The sequence below is a fragment of the Notothenia coriiceps genome, unplaced genomic scaffold (assembly GCF_000735185.1).
Source record: "Notothenia coriiceps isolate Sejong01 unplaced genomic scaffold, NC01 NC01_scaffold00017984, whole genome shotgun sequence".
In the NCBI taxonomy this organism is placed as follows: domain Eukaryota; kingdom Metazoa; phylum Chordata; class Actinopteri; order Perciformes; family Nototheniidae; genus Notothenia; species Notothenia coriiceps.
In genome coordinates, this window is record NW_011350685.1 from 284,591 (window position 1) to 304,825 (window position 20,235).

Here is a 20,235-nt window from a genome sequence, read left to right on the forward strand (position 1 = left end):
ATTGTTTGGTGGATGCAGTTTGAACCAGAATAGCAGCATGGAGGTCGGATCGTCACCAAAATAAATAAATAAGTGGTCCGAAAAAGGCTTAATGACAAAAAAAATACACATTGCCTTCCTCAGGCATTGTGTTTGTAGCAGGGACGGGACAGGACACCCCCCCCCCCCAAAGATTGGCTTTGATCAATGTTTGAAAAATGAATTCTTCATATATGATAAATGAGAGGTAACATTTTATTTATGGTATTATTTCCACATATTTCTCTCCATTCTTCCTTCTGCCAACGGTGTCGCAGTTTCTCGTCTCTCCCGTTTTTGTGCTTAGTGCGTACGCATGGGTTAGAGTTTGCGTGGAGGACCGCACGTTTTCCCATCAAATTAGTATTTTATAAAATCGCAAACATTGCGTAGAAACTGGCGTACGCCATTTTTTGAGCGCATATCCCTTTATAAATGAGGCCCCAGGTCATGATAAGACAACGTGGATTTAATAGGTATGGTAAGGCAAGTGTAAAGCACACTTCATATTCAAATCCAACATAAGAGAAATATAAAGAAAAACAGCTCTTCCATTTTTTTAGTTAATCTATGAGGACTGGATGGGTGTCCAATAATGGTCCATCGGTACTTAAACTCCAGATTGGTTTGTGTGGAGGCCATCTGTCCTGAAAATGTGCCTACACTCCCAGAACAGAGAGTTTTTACGGAGCACAGTTTATGCAGTGCCATGTGCTCAGTGAACGCTGCTGGACCTCATAATCCCTCCGCCGACCATTGGCTGCGGTCCATCAGTAATAACTGGGCTTCCAGTGTGTCAACGCCATTAAGCAGTTAGGTGAAACCCTGCTTTAGTTCTTCTGATTGCTCATTGAAAGACAATCCAGGCCCTAATCTGAAGAGTTGTTTGATCAACACCTAGGAATCCATCGTTTTTTTCGTATCATCACTTATATCTCTGATAGCATCTACAATAACCAAAGTACCAGATTGAACTTTGTGTTTGGATCCTGTTGCTCCATTGATTATTAAGGAGTTCTGGCCTTTTATGTTGGCTTGAAGTCTTCATAACTCTCACTTTTCTATTTTCATTAGCATCCATCACTATGTATGTGTCATGATGATTGTAACAGTTAACAGTTCAAACCTGTTATCTGGTTTCAAATGCCAGTGGTGACTTGGGTCTGAATTTGAGTGGCCATCCGCCAGATGTCCAGGGGCTAAATTGGCTCAGCTGAATCCATAAATGTTACTCTGAGTTGGTGTTCAGTGAAGCACTTTTCTTTGAAGTTTTGCACCAATTTGATTTAGTTTTTAGTTCGTGAGATCGGGAAAAGTTTTAGAATCTTTTAGCTGTCCCGGTTTGGGTTTTGCCGAGCAATTGCAGTTTGTTTCGAATTGTTTGGAGTAGTTCTGTATGAATTTATGGCAGTCCTAAACTTAGGTAGGATGTTGATATATGTCCGAGATACTGCCGTCAATAGTCCAGTCATTTGCTGTTTGGGAGGCGGTTGTTAAAGATAAATGTCCCAAAAAAAATGGTGACAGGTATCAGCACATTTATTATTTCCATTGGAAGCCTTTTTTTTTTTTTCTGTCCTCCCATAACAGCATATCCATGAAGCTGTGGTATCTTTCTCGATGACAGCTTGTTATTTCCATATGTAACTCACTCCTGACGATGAAAAGCTAACTATGACAAGATGTCAGTGGTAGGGAGTTTTGATCGTAAAAAAAGAAATTGTTCAGCATTGTTTAATTCAGCGTTTGTTTAATAATTTGGAAATCATGACATGCACGGGATGATAAACTGTATCCTACATATCTGAACCAAGCCTGGTGATACGATTTCTGAACAAAAATAGCAAATGTTGTAGGAATATCACAGTAATATCTCAAAGCAACATTTCTGTTCAAGTCTTTTTCTCCCGTTATTTTTAATCCAAGTGTGAGGCTAACTTTGACTATCCATGTTGTTTAACTGGGAATGATGCTTTGTTTATTCTATTCAGAAAATGGATTTGACTATAAGGTTTAACATGCTTGAACATGCTTCACGGATTAATACGATGGGACACAAAGACTGGACTGATTTTCATAGGCCAACTAGGTCATTGCTAGAGTGAAAGTAATGGGATTCATCAAGAAAAGCTAGTGTGAAAATTAGTATATCTACAAGTAACATTCATCATTTACTCAAAGTGGCCTCTTAGAAATGTTGCTTCTGTGTGTATGTAATGAACCACACATATATATTGTTAAGAAAAATATTCTTCTACTTCAGTCCACTGATTCAAATCATACCTTTTATATATCGTACGCTGATTTGAGCATGAGGGGAATACTGGACCGTGAGTCCCTGTCTATCAGCAGCAGTCTGGTAAAAGGTCACACACATATTGCCTGGCACTTTCTGATCTATACTGAGCACCATTTGCATAAAAAAAGTATGAAAATAGAAAAAAGTTCAAAGGCTATCTCTGCAGGTGGTTGATTTGAATTATATTCCCTCAGATCAGATCATTTTATCACAAAGCTAAGGACCCGTTTTGTCAATATCAATTTGAACTGCATCTGGAGATTCCTGGACCCAACGAAAAGGAATGCCCAGTTTCAAACGGCATGTAAAATGACACATCAAGCTAAGCAAATGTTGCCGCTCACGTGGTAAGACATAAAAAAGTTGCAGTTAAGGAGTGAGACATTTTGCCTCTCATCCGTTATACAGGAGTTTGGTTGGGAGCCGTTAGAGGATGTATGTACCATGTATTGCGCCGCAGGTTTGAGAGCTTGTCAGAAAAATCATAAAAAAAACTTTAATATATGTGGTTATTAGATTTAAACAATACAAAATGTATAGGTGAAAGTAAATATTGAATTTCGGCAAACTCTGGCAAGGAAAAAAAATGTTTACGTTGGTCCCTGAAGGGCATACTGATGCTCACTTCGGAGTATACCTCATGGATTTGCAACAGGTTTTGTCAGGTTTTTCAGCTGCATTGAGTACATTTAGCAAGTCAAGCAATTGCGGAGGGGCAATTTAAAGGAAATAATCGTTCATATCAAAGGGGCCACAACAGTTTGTATACCAAACTAGCTGCCTGGTCGTCTGATTGGCGCTTAAGATATCGCAAATAGCAACAGGACATGAATTTTTGTGCAAAAGTGTGATTAAGAGTTAAAACTAGACAGTCTTAATTAAGGAATAAGCAAGTTTGTGTGTGTGTGTTGACAGAGGGCCAGAGTTGAGAATTGATCTCTCTGAGGCTCAGAAGCAGCTAGTCTGTGAATACAAATCAGATGTAATTAATAGCTGCTAATGGACTCTGTTTCTCCCTCTCTGTTCTCGTCTCTCGTCCGTCTCTATTAATCCCTTCCATTGTTTCGCCCTATCCCTCTCCTTTTGATTATGCGACAATAATGAGTTCTTCCCTTCTTTATTTACTGTCCTAAGCTACAGGCTTACAGAAAGACATTCCGTTTCGAAAGCAAAGTAATGGAATGACCTGATTGGCTGATCTTTGGTGGCAGATGATGCTGTTTGAAGTAGCTGTGGTTTAGCAGTTCATTTAAATTCAGAACACAAAATAGCTGACTTGAATTGACAATTCAAATAGAAGAAGATGCCGTGGTGTCAACTTTTTAAAGGTTTTAAGTTTACCACAGCCTCTCCACCACCTGATGCTGTTTTGTTTCTCAGCTGATCGACATTCAACATCATGCCCGCCACCCCATACACCTGCACTCCATTTAAACGGGTCTCCAATGCCCTTGCCGCTACACTAATAACAAGCAGGACATCGGCACAGCAAAATGAAACAACATGTACCAACTCAAGGGCCACATTTAGAGACCCAATATATCATAACTTGTAGATACCGGTGTCTCACTCCCAAGTCCCATAGAAAGTCAGCCTTTTTTTGCACAAAGGTCGATCATTTGTAGCCCAAAATCCTCTGGGTTGGCAGGTAACCTTTTATTGGCTTATTCAAGCAGAAAATATATTGTTTCAAAATCACATTTAGGGTTAAAATTATTACTATAACATACTTTTATTAAGCACTGCTGAGCCTTAGTACAGCCTCACAGAGGCAGAGACTTTTGGTATTGTTATTTAAAATACAGCATATTCCTGATGACTGCTTTCACACATCATGTGATGTTTATTTCTTATAATAAATTGGGGAACACTTGAATGGAATATGGAACTTTTCAACCTTATATGACAATACTTGAATCTTAGTCAAGTCCTCCTTCCTATAATTTTCTTAAAGCTCATCCCCCGCACCTGTCACTCATTCTGTCATCTAACCTGGGGATGTAGTAATTGACTGAATGTGTATTATTCTACTGGTTTTAATTTTAAGATATTTTTTAGTTTAATTATAAAAAAACTAAGCTGGAAATGCTTACAAAATCTAAAATGGGCGATTAATACCAGGACAAAATCAAAATTGATGTTTTACCAGCTTTTAGCGCAAAAAAGCCTTAGCCTGGACGATATGTTAACTATATTTTGGCAGTGATGTTGATTACTAGCTGAAGCTGAAACTCCATAATGTTCTGTGATGCACCAAGAACTTATATCTGTACTTCATAGACTGATATAACATCGGAACCGTGTTACTGTCTGTGAAATGTAAAGATGGTGAGGCAGAGTGAGACATTTGAAGAGGAGCAGAAAGAGAACGAGTGACAAATGTGGCAGGGAGGAGATGGAGGGGCTGATTGGTATGGAGCTCCAGGCGGCTGAGAGACAGCAGGGGGCAAAGGGACAGAGAGTATAGATGACGTGTCAAAGGCACAGATCATCGCCAAGGCTGATGTAAGGATGAGGGGTGGATGGAGAACATGCTGTATTTGCAAGCTCATTAAACAATGTCGTAATGGATGAGGAAAGACTGAAACGATGGAGAGAGGAAAGGGGATAAAGGAAAGAATTGTCAAGGAGAGAAACAACTTGACGAAAGTGTTCTAATCACTGCTTTCCGGCCCGAGGGGGATCAATCAATAACGAAAGGAAAGACGGATGCAAAGTAAAATCCTTTGTTACCCAAGTTAGTTCTTCTGGGGATTTTCACGTCATTACAATTTCTTTCCCTCCTAACTTTTCCTGTGTCTGCTGATGACACCACGGATTGGGACCCGTCTCAATGTAGGATTCACAAAAGATGTATGCTCTAATAATATTAAAGCCTTAGCACATACATAAAGTGCAAATATCAATGTATTTTCAGAAACCTAGGGAGGGCCCTGATCACTGGTTAGTCTGGGCAAGACAAGAGAGAAGTGTCTCTGTAAAGACGGTAGGCTCGCCGGTTCAAGTCCTGATTGGAGTGGACTTGCAGGTGTATAGGTCCTGTTTGTACATGTGTTCATGTGTGTAATACGACTTATGTGTGCTACGTAAACTCTATGTACAGAGTAAAGAGCTGAATTTCCCCTGGGGGTTAATACAAGTATGTCTTCTCTTATAAATGAGCTATAGTAACCACAACTTTCTAAAGATACTAATGAGTTCACTTCAACAGAGTGTGGTCCTCATTACAGATCTTTGAGAATTGGATCTTTTTAGTCCAAAATGTACATCAGATTCGTATCTAATTAAAATATGAGCAACTATCAAAGAAGCACCGTGGCGTTGTTCACTTGGAAGGTTAGTTGGGATGCATTTCACCCTTTGCAGGTGATTTGTGACACTGTGTGTCTTTTTGCTTTATTCGTGCAAGTTTAGCACAAAAGCTGCACAATCCCGATTGCCCCTGAACTCTGGGGCCCATTATCCCAATATTTAAACAATCATCCCAACTCTCATTTTCTGCAACTGGCTTTTCCCTCATTCTGTCTTTGAATGTGGCTGTTCATAACCAGTTCAACACCCCTGATTCAGTGTTAACAGATTACTGCAATGCGTCACATGTGGCAGTGGTAGTCGAGTCTTGATTTATGTCCACTGTGAATGACTTTGCCTGTGAAAACACTACATGTGTGTCAGAAAGAGCAGTGGCTGCACTGCTAACGACTTTGCTCTCTCATTAAATGCTTATTTGTTTGGTGTTCCCTGACATTGATGCAGGACTTTGAATCAGATCTAAGCGCACCCACTTTGCTCCAGCATCTGATAAATGCTGTGTACCAGCGGGCTTTCCAAATGTAGCTCCAGGAGTCACTGACCATTTAGTAATAGGCTAATCTTAAAGCAAATCTGTGCACGCCGTCCTTTGTTACCTGATAAGAAACAATATAATTAACTTGAAACTCGAGGCTCTTAAACTAAAGCACAATAGAGTCACGACGAGGTTATAACTTGAGGTTTCTTTTCTAAGAATTACAATTTCTGTCACACATAATTGCTTGTTAATTGTGGGACTTATATTGCAACAGTTTATTCTAAAGCGGAATCAATTATGAAAAGCACACCAACCAAGCTTTAGTCGTATCATTTTACACCTTTTCATTTGAGTTTGCCCCCTTGCTGTGCTGTGGTGAATAATAGTGTGTCGTACTGATAAACTAAATGCAGTGTTCTTAGGTTGTGCTTCCAAAAGGTTTATCCGACAAGAATATAAACTGGATGAAAACAAACTTAATTACCATGCAGTGTGGGGGATGTTTGAAGCTGCAAACAAAAAAATCTCTGTCTTTCCTTTTCACATCTTCAGCTAACGGGAAACAGAGTTTATCTCTTTTTTTGAGAGCGCTTTGTTGGATGTGGCAGAGCAGTAGAGCTAATTTATGGGTCAATATAAACTTCCATCACCAAAGACTGAGGCTGATAGCAGCGCCCGCCTGCAGCAGATATGAGTTATAGAAGCAGACCCTCTAAATCATAAGCGCCAAACATGTGGGACAGAGGAGAAAACGCAGCAGAAAATCATACAGGGGCAACAAATGCACGTAAAGTGTTCACATTAACATTTGTTTTTTCCATGAAAGAGTATTTAAAGGCTTTGCTCACATTTCCCGCCGCCTTTGTTAAAACCTGACCATGCCGCCAATAATAAATCTGTCTTAAACAACGTAGGGTTAAATGCATCACTGCCTTCTGTAATTACAACAGTGGAATCAGTCTGGGGCTGCGCCGGGTGAAAAGACAATGTAACAGGACGATAGTTTAAGGTAATTAGCGGCGGCCATTAAAAGCATCATTTACATTACTAACAAGATGCGGAAAATTTGATCCAAACCACAGCGTGAATACATAAAAAACACTGCAGGGGGGGGGGGGGATCACTGGATGCAAGTAGATGTTGAATTAACACTTACCCGTCCCAATAAAAACACACCCATCTGCTTCCATTGGAGGTTAAGAAGTGAGGAATTGAGTCCTCAGTCATATTGTGAACGTTTAAAGCATCATTTGGTGACCTTCTGAGCACAGGTGTTATTAATAGCCTTAATTATTGGCATGGCTTAACATAGACATCATTAATGTTATTGATTACACCTGTGCTTTCCTATACTACTATAAATTGTCTTGAAAAATGTCTATTTCAGCACCTAATTTATGTAAATTAAAACATGGTCTAATCCCAGGTGCCTTTTTTTCCCCATTATAGAAGTTTAAGAATCTAAGAGTAAGTAGATGGGGGATCATAAATCTGATTAAATTGTAATTCCATTACAAAAATAAATCAAGGTCCAGTAGGTCATTGGTGAAGTACGACCTTCTCTTTTGAGCAGCGAAAGACCTTGCTCATGAATGACTGAAAAGTGTTGAGGAGAATTGGCTTAGTTTAGTTCAAATGATACTCCTGTCTGTAATATTGCCAGAGATAAGACAGGGGTTTTGACCAGGGTCTACAGACAATTATGACCAGATTACTTACAAAATATGAATTCTAATGCATTTTGGAGTTATAAGAAACATATTTTTCCATTTTGAGGCAGATTTTTGGACATTTATCTATGGATGGACATTCAGACATTAGAGATAATGATTTCCTCAGCCACTTTAGGTCAAATCAAATAGGAAAGTATGTGCAATATGTCCCCGTGTTCGCATTTGATCGGGAGTTATTACTCTCCCTCTTCACCCCGACTTCAAATCTCCAGCGTCCCCCTGTGAAATTGCCCCTCAAAGTTTAAAAACCCTCTGGTCCAAAAACTCCCAACAGTGGATATGACGCTGAAACAATTCTCAGTTTCTCTTTTGATTAACAGATTCTGCTCACATATTTTTTTCAGCCTTGTATTCAAATGCTCAATTGTGTGCCATCTGTGGTATCAATTAACAAACACAACAAAACTGCACTGTGTACAGCAGGACTGTGTTTGAGATGGGGTCAGTCTATCAGTTGTTTACACCATTGGCCACCGTTAGTCATTGCATACCACACACACACACACACACACACACACACACACACACACACACACACACACACACACACACACACACACACACACACACACACACACACACACACATTTTAGTTCTGCAATGTTTGGCAAACATTTTCTATCACACATTGACTATGTTCAATTACTCCTCTGCTAAATGGTAGGTTTACTGCACATACATTCCAACTCCATGACAGTTTCATTGCAAAACGTATATTATGGTAGCTGCCGAAATGAGGCTAACGCAAAATATATCAGGCACCGAGCAACCTCATTTCAAGTCTAGGTGGCAGGGACAATGATTTTACCCTGGGCAACTGCGGGGAATTACTCATGTTATTGTTGTGTGTCTGAAGGAATTGATGTGTATTGGTGATTCCACCCAGTGTAAATAGAGGAAGAGCTTGTGAGAAAACTGATTTAGAGTCAGTCAATGCCCTCATAAAGACGGGAACACAGTCAAATCTAAAATTATCTTTACTCATCCTTTAGTGCAGACGAAAACAGGAATAATCTGGTTAAACAACAATATCTTTCAACCTTTCCATCTGATATAAAAACAGTGATTCAAAGCTATTCAACCAAAACATAATCCATTCAATATAGCATGAAAAAGGTCACTAAAAGAGAATATGCAAAGGGCTGATTTGCGGGGGAAATAAAAACTTAATCCGCCTTCACAATCTTTCAAAAAGTGTGTCTCTGTCTGTCTTTCAGCTAAGGAAGAATGAAAACAAATATACTAAAACATTATCTATTTAAAAAGACATATATTTTTAATTAGTTCCTCATTTAAAAGCAGTAACTATGTCCCAGTGGTTCCTCTAACACTGAATAGGTGTAATGAGTCCGGCTGCCTTCGAGGGTTTGTAACAATAAAAGAAGCCGTAATTAGTCTTGCAGAGTTTCACTGCAGCGTTTTAGTGTCCCGTGTTGGCCACTAAAGCTCTCCAATGAGTTTTTGGACTTTTATTTTTTTGCCTGGAAGGGTGTAAAGCCTTTTTCTGCAGTTTTATTGGAGGAAGCTGCAGACATTTTTCGGAGGGAAACGCGACAAATTGGTACGTTTTTAATGTCACCTATTAGCTTTTAGTTACTAAATATGATATGTAAAAACCAACTGGGACAATGATGGCGACGATGGTGAAGAAGGCTTCCCATGAGGCCACAGTAGTATGTAATAGATGAGGTTGGAGGTTGGAGGTGTCGGGTATTTAAATACTGTCGACTGCGTTCAATTGCATATTCATTTAGTCAATGTTTGCAGAATTGTGCTGATTCAATGTTGATTAGTCAAGGCCTGCTGTGTCATTGCTCTGGTTATCACTCATTGAGGCATGACAGCAAAGTACGAATGAAAGGTAAACAATAAGAAATAATGGAAAGAAAAGACATAATAGGAAAAGGAATGGGGGAAAAAACGCAGAAAAAGGTGCAAAAGTCTAGAGAAATTGAACACATTATTTGCAGCAGATGCTTTGATGTGCAACACTCTGAGTAAGCAGTGAATGACCACATAATGCAGAGCTAATACTTTTTATAAAATGTGCTTTGGCAATACTGTGATTTGATACGGCCATGGCAATAAAGCCTCTTTGAATTGAATTAAGTCCGTTCATCGAGTAGCTGATCAATGAGTGCAGCCTCAGCCAGAAGAAAAGGGAAGATAAAAGAAAAGCCGAGCCACAAACACCCCTGACCCCTGATTACAGCTCTGGATAAACACACAGACTAAGACATTAATGAATGGCCTTTTCAAAGCCACTGAGCAGAACGGAGAAAAACGCAGCGTATCGACCAATGTGCGCACGGCTTTGGACACGAAGATTGAATAACACTTCATTTTGAGTACACGAGTGACACAGCCTTGTAAAATAAGAGGGTGGCGGGAATAGAAAATACACAACCTTGGACAAAATTAAATGAACGTGGATTTAAAGCTGTGGGGGAAAAGCATTTAGATGGAAGTGGGAGAATCTCTCAAGGAAAATGACAGAAGGAGAGACGCTGAATATAAACAAACATCTGCAACAATACAAAAGCATACAGTTTGACGGATACAGACGGACACTGACCTGTGAGCACGGCCTTGGCGGAGGGTTCAGCCAGGTCCAGGGCGGACTTGCCGTCGGTGTTGCGGATGTTGGGGTCGGCTCCATGCTGCAGCAACACTGTACAACAACAGGGCAGACACAGACAGTAGCTGAGCTCCTGGACTGACATGCAAACTCCCCGACACACAACTCCTCCTAGTCCTCCTCCTCCTCCTGAAGCTCTTCCATAAACTGCTCTTCCTGGACCTCCTCCCTTTTCTCCCACTTGCTCCTCTGCATGTCCTGCTTCACATGTTTCTCCTCCTCCTCCTCCTCCTCCCCCGGCTGCTCCACCTCTGTTGCTAGCGCCGCTCTCCGGGCTGCCCCTGGCCGCCCCTGCCCTGCGAGCCATGCTGCTGATGTAAACAGACATGCCACAACAAGAGCAGCGGAAGCTACGCTACAGCAGCGCCGGATAAACAGCGGACCGTACAAAAAGCTGCTACGTGACCAGCTACAAAACACATCACACCTCCACGGAGAGGCGGGGGAAGGCTATACAGTTCAGCTGAGAAAAGGAAAACAGAGGGAGAGGCGAGGGGCTACGGCTGATCGAGGAAGAAGAAGAAGAAGAAGCAGAGCTGAGGAGGGCAGGCAGTGCGAGTGGAGAGACTCTCGTCTCCCCGACTGACTGAGCGATGCAGCGGAGAGCAAGATGAGAGAGGAGAGGGAAGGGGAGGGGGAAAGAGAGTCAGGGAGGATGGAAGAGTTAGAGGACGAAAAGACGGGAGGGAGAGCAAAACAAAACAAGAGTGTGATAGAGAGGAGAGAAAGGGCAGTGAATAGTGAAAACAGAGGAGAAGAGAAAATAAGAAATGCTAAGAGGTGACGAAAGAAGAGATGAGAGGAGAGATTAAAGAAGGAGAGAGGAAAGGAAGGAACAAGGAGATGACAGGAGAAGAGAAGAGACAAAGAGAGGAGAGGATAGGAAAAAAGAAGAAGATAGAAATAGAGAGGAGATAAGGGAAATGGGTGGAGAGGATGAAAAGAAAGAAGAGTAGAGAAAAACGCAGAAGAGGAGAGGGCAGAGTCATGCGAGCGCTGAACAGGTATGAGCTGAATAACAAACTCTGCCTCGCTCAGGTTTTTTGTAAATTAGCTCTTTTGAGGGCGCTAATGTCAACACTCACTGCATCTCTCTCTGTAATGCCCCACTACTGTGATTGCTGAGCAGTTCCCAGTGCACATGCCCTTTGATTTGTGTACCTCACACTACCCAGCAGAGAAGAGGAGGATAAGCAGGGCGTGTGCGTGTGTGCACGCTCATGTGTGTGTAAGTATGTGCACGTGCATGCTCATGTGTGTGTAAGTATGTGCACGCTCATGTGTGTGCCTCTGCCCCAGCACTGACGCAGACCTTAGTCACCCACTCGCTCACCAAAAAAATATGTTTTAGTGCTGTATCACACACACACACACACACACACACACACACACACACACACACACACACACACACACACACACACACACACACACACACACACACAGTGAGGCATTTAGAGAAATGACAGTCTGACACACATATATACGGGTTAGAATAGTTCATAAATCCAGTCTGAAGCTGATTCATTTTCAGCTGTCAACCTCTAATCGTCAGCCTTCAGTTTGGTCCCTAATGGGCACAGCTTGTCAGTAATACCTGCACAAGCCCTCTCTGAACAACCTAAATCCCCTTTTTGGACAGGATTAGTTTTCAGGACAATGTCAGATTTGCAACAGTTATCTCATGACTGTCTGAAAATGACCAAATGCTTAGTAACTAACAAGTATGACATCCTCATACAGCAAGAGAGACACCTTTTCTCAGCCTGTTTAATCTGAGGTTGGATGTGTTTAGTGCCTTTTGCCAGTTTTACACAAGCAAGCATTTAAGCTAAACGCTGCAGGCAAGTACGTGGGCAAATGTCAAACCTCCACTTCCATAACAAAGAAAAGGAAATAATTTTTTTCTGAGCTGTAACGGTTAGAAAAGTAAAACAGAGCAGAAATGCAACCCTACTAAATGAATCCATGAAACGTCTACAACTGACAGGCGTCTACACCTAATATCACATAATATGATAAGGCTATAAATAATGGACAATGATTTTGATCTCCGACACATTTCTTTTTGTTATTTATCCAGGTAAAAGCAACGACTGCTTTCGGCATTGGGGTAGTACATTCATTACCTCGCCATGGACGTTTTGTTTTGCCGGATTTGTGATAATTGGTGGAAGGATGTAGCATTGGCAAAGATAGAACCCATTACACTTTGGGTTGTCAGTTGTAAAACTGTCAGTCTGACTCCTGTGGTCCTGAGCTGCCTGTCCCTACTTTGCCCTTCTACACACCTGTTCAGAATCAGCCTCGTTAGTCTTCCCTGCTCCCAGTGTTTTTCTCCAGCCAATCAGCACCCTGATGCTTCTCCTGCCTAATCACCTCATTCCCCTCGTCTGAGTTTATCCCTCCATCCCTCCACGATCCCGACAGTCTAAACTATTTGAAAGCTTATTCTTTCCCAACATGTTTTCCTTTTTCTCCATTGAAAACGTTGTAGTAGTGATACTGATCATGATACGATGGTGTTGAACCTCCAATGTTCCTAAAAATGGCTACTAGAAGCGTATCTTAGGTCCTATATCTTGTGTCATGCAGAGTTAAAAAAACATGTGCTTCAAAAAAAGTTACTCTATTACCAAGGTTGAAACTGAATGTTGCTGTTGGGTCCAGTGTACCCTTTGCTTAAGGAGTTTAAAAAAAAGGACGCATTGAACCACAATTCCTTAGCATTTGGAGAAGTCAACTAATACTTTTTGAATACATTTTGAAAGGGAAAAATACAATGAAGACCTTAGACTGGAGAATGATAAATTGCACATTTCACAGATAATATTTAATCCAACAAATAAGGGCAATCATTAAAATAAATTGTTGGTATCTTATTGAACTCATAAAGGCAACTGTCTTAACCTGCCACACAACAGATGTCTAAGTTAATTTGAAACCCATGGACAAGCCATCTCAAATTAAAATCTATTGAAGCAAATACATTTATGAATTCAAAATAAATGTCATTCAGAAAAAGGGTTTGAAATTCAGTTGTCTACGATCACAACAACAACCAGTCAAATGGAGCTGAGGCGTTGGAATTGAGGACACAGTTAAACGGACTACTAAACTGATTTTCACGGAGGCGGTGGGTTCTTAAACTCCCCTCTCCAGCCAATCAGGCGGCTGCTTTCGGATTTCCAAGATCTTCTTATCCCAAGTTTGTTGATGAGATTTTGAAGGGATGAGGTAATGAGAGATTAATTTCCTACTCAAGTTGTCTGAGCACCAAAGAAGAGGACAGAGCATCCTTCATGCTGAGCTGAAGTTACAGTCGAATCAGACTCTTGTTCTGCTGCCAAATCTCTAACCTGGCAGGATGACAGGCTTCAAAAACTCTGTCCAATAAACAAGCCGCTAGAGGTCATGTGCTTTTTGTTTACATGCATCGGTATGCCTGTAACTGTGCAGTCAAGGGACACCATACTAAACATGAAAAGTAGGTTTTTCCTTTTCCGATTAACATTAAACAAGAAAAATTGAATCTTAAATAGTGTTTGGACAAAAAAAAACTAAATGTGTGTGATTTTGAAAGCCCATCTAAATGGTTTAACTTGTTTTTTTATTTTATAGTACGACATAAAATAAACTGTGTGCCCCACAGCAAAATAACCCAAGGAGGATATTAAGTCTTTATTTACGGTTGTATGGTAATGCAGAAAAGATGCCCTCCTGCTGCTGCACTGAAAAACTCTCGCATCCAAGACTTGAGAAAAATGATAGAAGTATTTTTCAGTTCATGCCAGAGGGAAGCTAAATGCGTTTCTTCAGAAAGGGAGTAGTGAAGGTGCCAGCTTTCCCAAATTGGTGATGTAACCTGAAAATATTTACTTTTTGAACTGGTTGCGATTTATCATCGTTTTGTTTCACAAAATGTGTTTGGCTGTGTAACTCAGAGGGAGGCAGCGCTCCGACATGACAGCGCTTGGTCATGCTTACTGCTGGGTTTACAGGAGCAGTGCATGACGACAGTTGGAGATGTCCTGAGCTCCAGAATGGCACCATAACATTGTTGTATCATGCAACCAAACAGTGACACAGTTCGTGGAGTGTTTGGATAAGTAGTCAACATCCTCGGCATGACCTGCTGTCTCTGAAGCCTGCTGAATGTAATTTCAAGAGGATGAGTATAATCCAAGGGCATTGTGGTACTTTTTATCCTTAGTCCCCTTACTAGATCCACCAAACTTTCTTAAAATCACAAAAGTGATGTAGTAACTTGCTCCTTTTTGGCCTGATGACGGCCAATCTTACATAAGAAACTGCACGTTTGTGAGTTTCGATCATAACGGGCCGTCCACACAGCAGCTTTGAAAAAATCTTGAAAATCTTGGAGCTGGACGTGTCTGAAAGCTTGGGGATTTTTTGCGAGCAACGCGACCAACAACCAATCACATGAATCTCCCGCCCCGACATACAAAGCAATAGCAATGTTAAAACGAAGTAAACTGGATATAAAATCCCCAAACAGGCGAAAACCTACCAGTTTCACCCACTGTCTCTGCCACCTCTCTCCATGCCTGGTCCTCCGGTTTGTATCCCGGTAAATAGTTCTGGTCGTAAAGAACCGGGTGATTTGCTACCGTAATTTCTCGTTTGGAATATGAGGAAATGAACTGCGGTATGTCTCTCCCAGCTTGCACGCGGTTTGATTGGCTAGCGCTTGTACTGTCAGATTTGCATAAACGGGATTTGATTGGCTGACGCTTCCAGCTCAGCTTCAAAAGTTGAACATTGCTCAACTTTTGAATCCTGAAAATCTTCGCTTTGCTTCCCCACAATGCAGTTCGGCGAAAAGCTAGGCAAAGTGACATCACCCCCATTCAAAGTCAATGGGCAGAGAAGCGTTGGAAGCGTTGGAAGATTTTTTAAAGCTGCTGTGTGGACGGGGTTAAGGATACATTCAACACCTATAAAATTGCTATACAGCCTGCCTGTTTGTGGGAAGGATTTATCATGAAAGTAGCAAGAAGAAGGGCTTAACACTTCAAATGCTTAAAGAAATCAGGATAAACTTTAGCGTTGTCATTAGAGGGCACACAACACATTGAAAGTATTCATACAGCTCCAAACGACATGTCATTAGAGAAGTGCTATTAAAACACAATCTTGATATGGCATTGCCAAAATGACAAAAAAAAAGCATTAAATATACAAACAAATGTCATATAATTTCCATATCAAATTAATTTAGACTTTAGTTTAGACATTAACATTCTAAATCCAAACGAGGGTTTACCCCCTGTGCAGAGAAGCTATCTGTACACACAAGAGATCCAAACAACCATTACTGAGTTTAGTTTGTAGCTAAAAAAGACGATTCAAAGTAAAGCAGGGTTCCCTTTGCCTCTTCTAGCAGCACAAAGCTGGTTTAGGTTCCTCTCAGCACAAGGACAGAGAACTTCTCAGAGAAAATAAGATATTGGAGCAACACTGGAGGATTTGCAGCTTTTAATTTTCTAGTCTGTTTGCATAATTAATGGCAGCAATTAATCAGTATGCTCCAATCCCTTTCGTTTCCCGGGCCCAATCCCAATTTCCACACTAACGGCTGTCCCTGCTGTCAATTCGTCAAGTGCTTTAGGGCCGTCGTGCTGACTTTCTGAGCCCTTATTGCAGGCTTTCTGTAATTCGGCAGCTCTGCAGACTTTGTCTTAAGGTATTACCCATAAGTCATAGCGTTGTGTCAGGAGGGGCAACAAAAATCAATGATACGTAAAAAATATGAAATCAGAATGGAAGGTTAAGAGATTATACACAGCTAGATTATTATTTAACAATTTTTAGCTCAACCAAAGCAGTTATCTGCAATAACCTCTCATCACCTCGCAAAGAAAGAACCTGGAAGACTTTCAAAGGCAGGCAGTTGAACAATCTAAAAGTCCCAAACCCACTATAAGTGTCATCAAGGTAATGTGAAATGTCCCCTCACAGTGCTGTCCCATTTCACTTAATACCATCTGGAGCCCTTGTCGCCTCTTGCACTCTTTACCGATTGACGTCATTTATGTCCCAGAGGGTTCACGGTTTAGGGCCTTAGGGGGGGACATTGAGATTGGGCCAACGAATGGGAGAATTGGTGAATGTGCAAAACTAAGGACAAACGTTTTCGTGGGAATCAGTCCGGGCCCACTGAGAGGTTTCAAAAATCTGTTACAGAGATAAAAGCAAACCAACTGAGAGATACAGTTTTGCACACAGCCGTTCAATCAGGCGTCCTGAATCACAACATTGCGTGCTATCATTCTGATGTCTTTTCTATATATGGTGGTGTTTCTGTTCTTCATAGATATGTATCCTTTTTTCTAACGTGGCTTTAATTAATAGCTTTACTGTCAAGCCAAACAAAAAGGATCATGTTTGCTCGATTTCAGTGGAATTCCCATTTATTGGTGTGAGCCATCCATGAGAATAGGATGTTGTTTGTCCACACAGCCCTCTGCCGCCATGCAGTCATTCAGGGCCCAGACACACTGCTGCAGCTTATCGTGGACATAAAAATGACTAGAGGAACGTTTCCTCCTTTCCTCCAGACTGAAGCCGGCAGCGATGTGACGCCGACTATCATCGCAGTCATTACTACCAGCACTGAGCAATGCTTTTCCATTAAGATCAGAAAGAGATTATCTTACAACTGACTGCCTAGACGGTTTTTGCAAGCAAGAGCGTATCTCGACTACTTCGGAATTTTCCTCAGGGATCAGTAATAAAGCCTTTCAAATGTCCAATTCACCTTTTAAAGATAGCTGCTGCTGCTAATGTCCATTCTGAACTGAGCCTGTGGTGTTGTTTCACTTTTAAAATGAAAAAAATATGTTGGTGGGAGCTCATATATTGTAAGACAAAGAAATCCATGTGTAGGCTAAAATATAGGAAAACACAATAATTGCAGTTCGCCGCGTAATTGCTGCTTTATGTTAAATGGAAAATATTAATAACATACACTCAGGTGATTTATTATAAAATGACTGTGTGATTATACAGAACACCAGGTTGTGACTTTGGAGGAGCAGAGGAGGAGGGATATAAAACAGAGGGTACACACAAACATTTAATATCTATAAACTCACCACAGCAATTCCACCGCAAATAATGGAACATATTTAGCAAAGTCCCAGAACAACCACTGAATTGTATTGCGCCCAAAGGAACAATGCAACTGTGGGAACCGTTGTGGCAACACTGCTGAATGTGTTCTGTTTCTGCTCGGCTCACAGCTAATACAGTCTAACTGGCTCTTGAAATGTTTTTCACTAGACAATTTATCATCGACATAGCTACGTAATCACCCCTAGCAAACCAGTTAACACTCACTTTTGTTCCTTTATCCCACAATATTTGCAGTGTGAGTCTCGTGCTTACCTATACAGACGTCTATCTTGCCCTTGATGGAAGCTTCGTGGAGTGGCGTGTAGTTCCAGTTGTCTCGAGCGTTGGGGTCGGCCCCCTGACACAGCAGCAAGGACACCACCTGAAGAAACATACAGAACATCAGCATATACTCTTTATTTAGTAAATCACCAAATCCCAGATGCTTTCTCTCCATGGTATTTGTTCACGACTCAGGCAGGTGACAAGGTTTAATCACGATAAGCTAGGGCTGTATTAGCAATAACTGCCCAGTTACCCTAACATTGTGGGGTTCATTCACTTTTTTTTCGGGGAGCAATTTGGCCTTCATTCACACATTCAGGATAGAAAGTAAAGGGGATCAGAGATAGGGGTTTACTTTAAAGGGGCCCTATAATGCTCATTTTCAGGTTTCATCATTGTATTTTGTGCCTCTACTGTGACTTTAAAAGTGGGGTAGGTAAGTTTGAGAAACCGGCTCGAGATACATTTTTTGTTGTATTCCATGGAATGCTCTTAACATCCCGATAGCAATGAATATCTGAAGTGCTTTGACAAAAAATCCATAAAAAAATGTCATCTGTGGAAGCTGTATTACTGTAAAAAGCACGACCAATCATCTGAGCCGGCCCGGCTAAAATAACTGGATGGCCTACCTGCCTGTCAGCCTTCCATCTGTGCACAAACTTATCTCGTGCCCTCATTGGTCATGTGCGCGTTCGTGTGTGTTGGAGGAGGGGCTCTGTAAGGAAGTGGCAGATTTCTTCCAGCTGTGTATTTTCAAATTCTAGCGCACTCAAGCTGGTTTCTCCAAAATGACCTACCCCACCTTTAATGTTCAAAAAGGTCTTTATTTTTTTTATTTTTTTTTTTAAACTCCCTCTGGATGGAACTTTGGGATTTTTTACCCTGCAGACCATTTACATGCACCAAAAACGATAGAACATACCAAAGGAGAGGGAAAAACCCATAAAGCATAATAGGCCCCTTTAGGCAAAGAGCTAAAGGTTGAAACCTGGCCGCTGCTAATAACTGAACCTTAGAACAAAGAACATTGGCTCTAACCTGCTTCAAATTACATCATCCCATTAAATGACCTTAATCAGTGGTTCTGAGCGTTGGGTATGGGGCATGTTACAGTTACCTTTCAAAATGACTTATTTACATGGTTCCTCACCAACACGAATAGAAGTGTGGAGTTTCACCTTGTATTCAAAAATAACACCAAGGCGGCTGTCAAACTCAGAATACATCTTGCTCTTAGTTGTGTAATAAGATGGCCAGATACTTGTTTCTTCAGGCACTGCTTTTTTTCTCACTTGAAGGGTTTAATCTTCATTTTATGAAAGATTCAACAACTCTAGCAACTGTGTATTTGCTGTGCGAATGCTTTCAGTTGGACGGCGTCGACTCTCATCACACAGCTGCATTAGCACAACGCTTTCTCTGACAAGGTTGTAAAGTGCTCTCAAAGAACGCTCTAAAAGCCTCTGAAACTATCCAAACTGTAAAAATCACACTGATCACCGCGGGTAATGGCCATGAGGGCAAAAATCATTAGCACATATTCAAAAGCATCACTATGCCTCGGCAGAATATCAAAGCAGCAATGACAGAGAATGTTCATATTTTCTCAAAGTCATTTTCAAGGCTGACTGTGCACATCATAGTTTAGAATAATCTTCTGCTCTCATAAAAATAGTGATTGCAGTTTACTCCTACAGCCATTTCAGATTTTACCACTTCACAGAATGTTGTGCCCTTACATCTTTTTATTGCCAGCAATGAATTACATTCTATGAAAGTATAAACTGTCCTTTGTTCCAAGCAGGATAATGGAAGAGTGGTTTCCACCTCTGTGTGCCCTCATGGGGGGGTCACACTCCCGCAGACTGCACTCACATGGATGTGTGCATCTTCAGCCTGCTTGCTTTCCCAGAGTAAAGAGTTTTTATAAAACACCACTAGCATAATCAAGGTGTAGGAAATGTAAGTAATCTGAATGAAGAAAAAATAAGTAATTACACATAAAATGATATTGAAGTGACTGTTATTTTGTTTATATTGATGGTTGTGTTTTTATCTTAATGTGTGTATATGTATAAATGTGTCAGATTACCCATTCTAGCCATGCCTCATATCCCTCTATTTCACTTCCTGTTTCAAAAGTGTTGATTTGGGGTATAAAGGTTAAAAAAAAAAATTATAAAAAAAAAGGAGGGGGCTGAGCTTATGTGGGAGATTCTCCCGGCAAATATTGCGGTGATGAAACCCCATATCATGGATTATCAAGGATTATTTCTGAAACAGTATGGAGCTCAAAGGCTTTCTCTCTTTTTCTGAACTCCAGCAGTATTAT

General features: G+C 41.0%; 1 protein-coding gene across 1 annotated transcript in view; it reads right to left on the minus strand.

Moving 5' to 3' along the window:
• Nucleotides 1-20,235, minus strand: part of LOC104950757 (tankyrase-1-like) — a 73,442-nt gene that overhangs the window by 49,630 nt on the left and 3,577 nt on the right. Inside the window, exons 3-4 of the mRNA XM_010777316.1 lie at nt 17,889-17,997; nt 10,416-10,511 (exon numbers count right to left, since the gene is read on the minus strand). Coding sequence (XP_010775618.1) covers nt 10,416-10,511; nt 17,889-17,997 — 205 coding nt within the window. The remainder of the gene's footprint in view (nt 1-10,415; nt 10,512-17,888; nt 17,998-20,235) is intronic.